General features: G+C 34.5%; 1 protein-coding gene across 1 annotated transcript; it reads right to left on the minus strand.

Annotated features, from left to right (window-relative positions):
* Window positions 1-540: 540 nt before the first annotated feature.
* LOC113673551 (WD repeat-containing protein 5) lies at window positions 541-7,685 on the minus strand. The gene is made up of 12 exons (XM_027189957.2): window positions 7,402-7,685; window positions 6,122-6,218; window positions 5,479-5,552; window positions 5,085-5,174; window positions 4,647-4,736; window positions 4,264-4,347; window positions 3,715-3,770; window positions 3,247-3,293; window positions 3,014-3,089; window positions 2,780-2,888; window positions 1,975-2,062; window positions 541-1,496 (listed from the first exon to the last, which is right to left on the minus strand). The coding sequence occupies exons 1-12, from the start codon at window positions 7,525-7,527 to the stop codon at window positions 1,396-1,398; spliced, it is 1,038 nt and encodes a 345-aa protein (XP_027045758.2). The 5' UTR covers window positions 7,528-7,685; the 3' UTR covers window positions 541-1,395.
* Between the last annotated feature and the right edge of the window lie 198 nt (window positions 7,686-7,883).

Consider the following 7,883-nt stretch of genomic DNA (forward strand, 5'->3'; position numbering starts at 1 on the left):
TACAGGTGTACTTGGACTGATATTGTTCCTGTATTAATAACGGTTTTGATCTTTAAAGTAATTTATAAGGAATTAAAGGTGACAGTAAGCTATTTAGGCAAGCTATCATTTGCAATTACATTTATATCCTGACCTGACACTTAAATCGGCACCTCTAAGCAAGTCTGGAGGGAAATAACTCAAAGACTATGGGAGAAGCTCATTGTTCCTTCCTCCCAAAGATTTTCTTTCATGTTTCTGATTCCAGTTTTTTTATTTGCAACAATAGCAGTCATTCTTTCTATTTACCACCACTTTAAAGAAACAAAGGATAAGGAGATATGATTTAGTCGGCATTGGAGGAAGTGTTGCCATGACAATGACGTAAAACTCATGGTAACAGGGCACCCTAAAACTCAGAGAAAGTATACCTGGTGTGAAAAAAGCTCTTACTTCAGTAGAGATTATACTTAAAACTTTCAGCACACTTCATCAGACAAATGATTGTCTAATGAACTTTAATATACAACGTGAACACGATCAAAAACTTCTTTACTGTAATATTTTTCCATTTTTGTTTATTTTCTTTAGACTAATAACAAGTAAGGATTGTATCAGAATCTATGTCCTGTTTTAAAACACAATTATACAATAATACAATATAATACAAACATTAAAGGGTATTTATGCAACACAAAACTTGAGCGAGAACTAAAAGCCAGAAATAAGTACAAAATTCAGCCTTGCATTCCCATGTATGCAAATTACAAATCTCCGTAGGAGAACTTAGTTTCTGAAATGGCCTCCTAAGTGATAAGTGACACTTCTTAACAAAGAAGTAGCTTGTGTAGTTGCTTAATTTGGTTCTGACAACCTGAACTTGTGTCACCTAATCATAACAAGGTTTGCACATGCTCAGATGTTTGACCACCATGTTTCAGGCCACTGTTCAAAGTAAGCACACTAGCTACTGCATCCTATTTCTCTCTAGCCCTTTGACTGGCTTGGGAAACTCAAAAAGAAAAGTTGACTATCAATTGAGTAAAACATAAGCCAAGGATACAGTTAAAGTGGTGCTGACAACAGTAGCTCTACACAAAAAGGGGAGAAATGGTTTGTCACTACTGGCAGCAAATCTGGCCATAACTATCAACCCTTCACCCCCAAAATCAGAAAGAGAAGTCTCCCTTATACCAGCTGTAAATTCCTTGTGAATGAGTGATAAGAATTGGGTGTATTATCCAGAGAAAACTTTTGAGGTTATATGAGTTTGTCTATTCTGATCACCTGCTTTCTGAAAGTATTGATTTTGTAAAAGGGACGGTACATGGAAGTAAGTGTTAAGGTTTGAAAAGTAATACTATATTTCCTTAGCACAACAGCATTGCAGAAACTCAGGTGCTTGCATTGCTCCTGTTATGAATCAGATTTCCAGATTTTTATAGTTTTGTCATTCTCTAGGGCACCAGATGCTATGATATTTTCAGTTGGATGGCAGGCAGAACAAAGGACAACATCTAAAACACAAAAAAATGATTTAAGTAAGGCTTGGCATCCTCTTTGCTAACTATTCTTCATATCACCAGCAGCTTTGATTAAGACAGTTCACATTAAGCACTTGTGATGCTACATTTATTTGTCCATGCAGTCAAACTATGCATTTCTTAGGCTCCAAGTATATTAACCAAGTCAAGCAATTTTCATTAGTTCCAAAAATCCATCAGATTTAAGCAAGTTTGTTGTGGAAACAAATTGGAAAGAAAAATTTTCAGCTAACTTCCTGCGGTGCATTTCATTTTGTTCTTCTAACAATACCTGTACTTTTACCTCTCAGAGATTAGGCCCTTAAATGCTCTGATAGAAACCTTTCATTTTTTGATACATTTAATTCTGTTCTAAAAACAGTCCCCACACTTTCATCCTTTAGAGGTCTGGCCCTTACTTAAATAGAAACCTTTTATTTTATTATGTTCCACAATAAAAGACACAACATACCACTGTGCCCTTCAAGTGTCTGCACAACTTCTTTGGATTGCAGGTTCCAGATATACACCAGGTTATCTTCTGACCCAGACACTATCCACTGTGAACACAAAATAAACATCATCATCATGATAAGAAGCTGCCAAAAGCAATATTCTTCTACATGTAACACTCCTGAATTTTACTGAAGAAAAGATATCCCTTACAGTGAAATGGCTGTTCTCAATCTACAACTAAGTTTGGGCTACAATGTCCAAGAACACTTTTAAATATACTAAATAAACAAAGCAATCACAACGACCATTCAGAACAAGGGTACCTATTTCTTAGAGCTTGTGACAGCTCACAGGTACTAAAACCAAACTGCCTCAAGCTAAGCATGACAATGATCACCAAGTCCCAATTAGTTTTAAGATCTGATTGTTAATTCTTCCATCTCACTGCTAAACATTTCCTTCTAGAGAAGTTCCAAAAATTTTGGAGTTGGATCAAGATAACAACTATTGCTGATAGATTTAAGAATTCTCATTACCTGTTTACTGGATAATAGATGGATATCATAGGCAGAAATTATACATATGTCAGTTTTGGGAGTTAAAGGGTCAGGCTGGTTATGCAAGTTTTTTAGACTAATAAACCACAATATTGTAACCCTAAATATATTTGGACAATGCACTAAAAAGTGTTCTGGTAGAGTTGTACAGCCCATGGTATAATAATTGGCTCTTTTGAAATAAAATTAAGTATCAAAGTATCAACTGAACAACAACAACAACAACAACAACAAAAAAACAAATTCTACACAGTTATACAGTACCTTGCCGCCAGTTACTGAGAAATTTGCAAAAATACAGTATTTCTCATTCTTGTGACTTGTATAGGTTTTCAAGCACTTTCCTTTGCTGTAATCCCACAACTTCAATGTACTGAAAAGAAATGAAAGAGATATATTTCATTCAAGTACCCAAAAGGAATTTCCATGGAATATTGCCACTTACAGCAAATGCTCTAACACTCCATACACAAAATTGACCATGGCAGATAAACTCACTTGTCTAATGTGGCTGCTAATATATACTTTCCATTGGGTGAAAACTTCACAAATGATACTGGTGGGTTGTCATCATCTAAGAAAAGATCCAACATTTCATAAGTCAGCAATGGAATCACTATCAATATTTTAATTATGTACATTTCAAATAATAATAATAATAATAATAATAATAATAATAACAATAACAATAAAATAACAATAATAATAATAAACAACTCAGTTTCATTTACCTATTAGAGTTTTAAGGCACTGCCCTGAAGCTGTATCCCAAATACGACTGAAGAAAAAAACAGTCAAACTACATGTAAATAATAATAATAGTAATGACCACAGTGCTAAAACTACAAACACATTCATAGGCACTTTACATAAGGACTACAAGCTTCTACAGAGAGCTTTCCCAAAAAGAAAGTTGTTTTATTAAAGTGGCAAGGGTGCTACATGTTCTAATTGAAGACAGTAACAAGTTCCTTAAAGCAGGAGCAGCATGAACAAAGGCACGATCCCAAAGTGTAAAGTAGTTGACCCTTGGAATGAATAGAAGAACTTGTGTTGATGAGCAGTGAAGAATTTAATAAGAGAAACTTTTAAGAGACAAATGATCTTCAACAAAACAAAACAGATAAAAAATTCAAATCAAAACTGTATCATTCAGGTAATATCAAAAGAATATCAGAAAAGCAACATTTTAATCTCACCAGAGGCCATCATAACTGCTTGACACAATCAAAGCACCATCCCTATTGAAATGAACCTGTTCATGAAAAGTCACAAAAATATATCTTAATGAATAAACATCAACTTAAGTTCACCATTCTGTAGTATATAGAACACTTGTTAATGGTATCAACATACCTGACCAAAAGGAGCAAACAGGCAAAATAAATGAATCATGACATGAACCAGAATTACCAGCCTTAACTTAATGGGGCATAGGCTGGGAAAATCAATACAGTGTAAGGAGTATAATGCTACTGCTATCTTAACTTGAACTTAGATGAATAAATCATTACATGAACCAGAATTACTAGCCTTGATTTAACAGGGATCAGGCTGTGAAAATTCAAGTGAACTATAATGTAGCTAACTGCTACTGACAGTAATGGAAGAGAGGAATCATATTTCATTAAAAAAGTGGAGTTGTAAAGGGAAACATACTTTGAATTCCATGATCAATACAGCATAAGAATTTTAATGCTACTGCAATATAAACTTGCACTTATCAAATTAAAAAAAAACGTTCTTACCGCTGTCACAGGGTCTGAATGAGCTGGTAATGTCTTTAAGCACTTTCCTGTCTTGACATCCCAAATACGTACACTCTCATCAAACTGAAGAAAGATTAGGCTGAGAAATTTGGAACAAATTCTTCAAGGAGTTTATAACCTAAAAGCACTTGCTTAATGAGGATTTCCTCGAGTTGGAGGACATGACTAGCCAATCAGAATTAATTTACTAATATAGAACTTCCCTGTTCGTAAATGTGAAATGAATAACAATTCATGTTGCATTGCTGTTAACAATGCTTGATAAAAGTGAAGTTTTCATACAAAGAAAATGAAAACACAAATGTCACATCAACAAGCAAGATAATTAATTTCAGACCTGGAATAACAGTTATGGCACTCACCGATCCAGACACAATGAGGTTAGATTGAGGGTTGAAATTACAACAAAACACATAGTTACTGTGTCCTTTGAGTGTCTTCAGACACTTCCCCTAGTATGAGAAAACCAAGATCTGATTAATAATTCTCCTTACTGCCAACCATACAACTCTCATAATGTTAGTTTGGAGAATTTGGTATTGGATTAACCAATAATCCCTTAAATTACATTTTTCTTCATTCTTGTGTTACTAGTCTACTTGATAATGTGTTGATATTGTAAAAAGAAATTCTGTTTTGGATGCCTAAGGGAGTTAAACAGTCACTATAAATACACTAATAAATTTACTACAAACAACTTTGCATTTTAAAAAAATGCGCACCAAGCTCATGTGAAGTTAAATCAAAGAAATCACAAAATCGCTACAAATTATTGGCTATGAACATGGCCAATGACTTACAGTGGCAAAATCCCAAATTTTTAGTGTTTTATCATCAGATGCAGAGACAAGTAGCTTTGAATCTGAAGACCAAGACACATCTGAAATACCCTGAGAAAAAAAACAAAGACAATAAATACCAGGATGCCTGCTTGTTCCTTCTTTTAGTTTTGCTTCAAGAGGAAAACAAACACCGTATACCATTAAGAATATAAATGGTAAATTAATTACAAAATATTTAAATTTGAAGAATACACACATGTATCATCAACACAGAATAAGCTTATTTTATAACACCCTGATTTAATAAAACTTTTATATTGACAACCACAAGCTTTCCCATAATGAGGGGAGATTTACCAGGAAGTGGCAGTCAAAGAGAAATAATATCACAAACAAGTCAAATTTCTCATACCAGTTTGTGTCCTGAGATTGTTTTCTCAAATTTTCCATCATAAGCTCCCCATATTTTTATATACTTGTCTGCAGCTGTAACATTAAAATCAAATCTTATTACAAGACAATGCAATAAGCAATTGCAATTTGCAAGTTACCAAAATGATCAAACCTAAAGTTTACATAATGTAGAAGGATTATGGTTGTTGTTCATGTCTCAAAGATTTTACAATCAGTAATTATAGCCCTTTAATTTTGAAACTAGGAGTGTCTTGGGCTTAAAATTTAACATCTTCATTCACATCATTAATATGTTGGAATCTATCTCTCTAAGTGATAGAGAGATAGATATTTATAACAGAGTATAGAAATTTATCTTAGGAAACAAATTACAGTGTTTCACTGTCTTGGAAAGCAGTGTGTACAATGTTATCTCACTTCTGGTGGGCAAATTTAACAACTCACATGAAAATAAGGTTAAGGAAATGTTTATTTATTTAATAACTAAGAAGTTGAAAAAGGTAAAAACTGCTTAAACTAATTTTGAAGAGCTGGACCTCACAGCAAAGGGCTCATATCAAACTATGTGTGGAGAAAGTCAACATCACCATAAGAGCATCACTTGCAAAGAAAAGTCAGATGTAGTCATCATCAAAACTTACACGAACTTGCCAGCCAGTCTCCATTTGGACTGAATTTCACAGATGAGATGGCCTTTGTATGTCCTGATAAGGTGTATTTCAGTATATAGTTTGGCTTCTGAGTGAAAGAGTCAGAAAAATAAGAAGAATTTAATTCTAAAACCACAAAATTGCCATAATTAAAAGTTAAAAAGTGATCCATTCAAAGTCTTATACAATGATATACATTGTACAGAGACACAAAAGCAAATGCATGCAAGCAACAATCTTTGACAATATGTTTGGGACACTCTTCCTTCTACTGTTGAAAAGTGGAACATCCATTACTATTCCCCCCCTTCTATTACAGGGTTGCTATTTTTTTGTGATGTCAAATGTCATGTTTAAAATGTAACAACACTGCAATGAAGGGGGGAGGAGAAAGGGGAAAAAGAAGGAATTTGGAAAGTCAATATGGCAATTCAGTCTCACCAGGAAATAGTACTACTCTGCCAAAGATTGTGGGTTTAACACTTCTGATAAATCAATAAAAAACTTGGTAACATACAACTTCCTGTACTTTGCACCAGATTCATGTACTGGATTGAGTTCAAGTCCAGTCTGCTGAGTACAAAACTCTACAAGATCGTTTGTGCGCAAAAGCAATCTTGCTGTGTGAAATGTATGGTAACAAAAGAAAAATCATGTGTGCATCTGCCTGACGCTACAGACAGGGTTATAGTTGGTTTGAAGACTAAGCTATTTCCACACATTGTGACAAGGCACTGAAATGACGACTGTAAAATTGTGGTACCAAGTCTCACACAGGATATAACTGCACAGTCATTTGTACTGGGATTATGTGATTCCAATGTATTAGTTACAATTAACTATGTTAAGATAAATCGTAACTTAATATAGAGTTAAACTGCTTGTCAACCATCATATCATACCGTTCGTGACAAGTTTGTGGTTTCCAATGAGGAGCATGTAACTTACAGAGACGATCTAAGCTAACGACTGAACCATGCATCAAAATAATCCCTTTAATCATTGATTTCCAACAGAAATAATTAGACTTTCTAATCATAACGTTAATTGCCTTAAGCTGCAAAGAATAAAAAATAAAACAAAGCATCATGTTCTACGCCTAGCATCATTCAGAAAATTAATCTATAAATGTAACTGGTTCTTATCGCGAAGTCGACATTAAACCAAGTGCAGAACAGTTTTTCAAACTAATCAAGACGTATGAATGTAATTTAGTTTGGGCAGTAGCAAAAAAAAAAGAAATAAGACAAAAACTGGAAAACTTTTATCACCTTTACAGCGCCAGTAGATGTCACTGGATTTGTGGCACCGGGCTGAGCTGGTTTCGCTGTTTCCGATGGGTTACCTGGTTGGGCGGACGAATTCTCACTTTTTACCGCTTCTTCTGTTGATGCCATGTGTGTCTTGACGCCCTCAAGATACCGGGCCTTTCTGCCAGACCAGGAAACTCTTCTTAATCTCTGAAAAACGCTTCTTTTGGCCCGAAAACAACAACTCCACAATGAAACCAAAGAAAAGCACACGTGAAAAGCAAGCTTGACTTGGAATTGCAATGGGTTGTGGGATTGAGTCCGAAGCACGAAATCATAGGACCGCAATGCATCAAGACTATCCTCGAACATTTTTCACGAAATGAAAAGAAAACAATGCAAATCTCTGGTGGTATTAATGATGGAGTTTACCATAAGATCTATTCATCTTTGAATAATTTTTTGTACTTTTCGTATTCTTAAATATCAATATAAAAGTAACA

Source organism: Pocillopora damicornis, chromosome 4, assembly GCF_964200805.1.
Source record: "Pocillopora damicornis chromosome 4, jaPocDami1.2, whole genome shotgun sequence".
Classification (NCBI taxonomy): Eukaryota; Metazoa; Cnidaria; class Anthozoa; order Scleractinia; family Pocilloporidae; genus Pocillopora; species Pocillopora damicornis.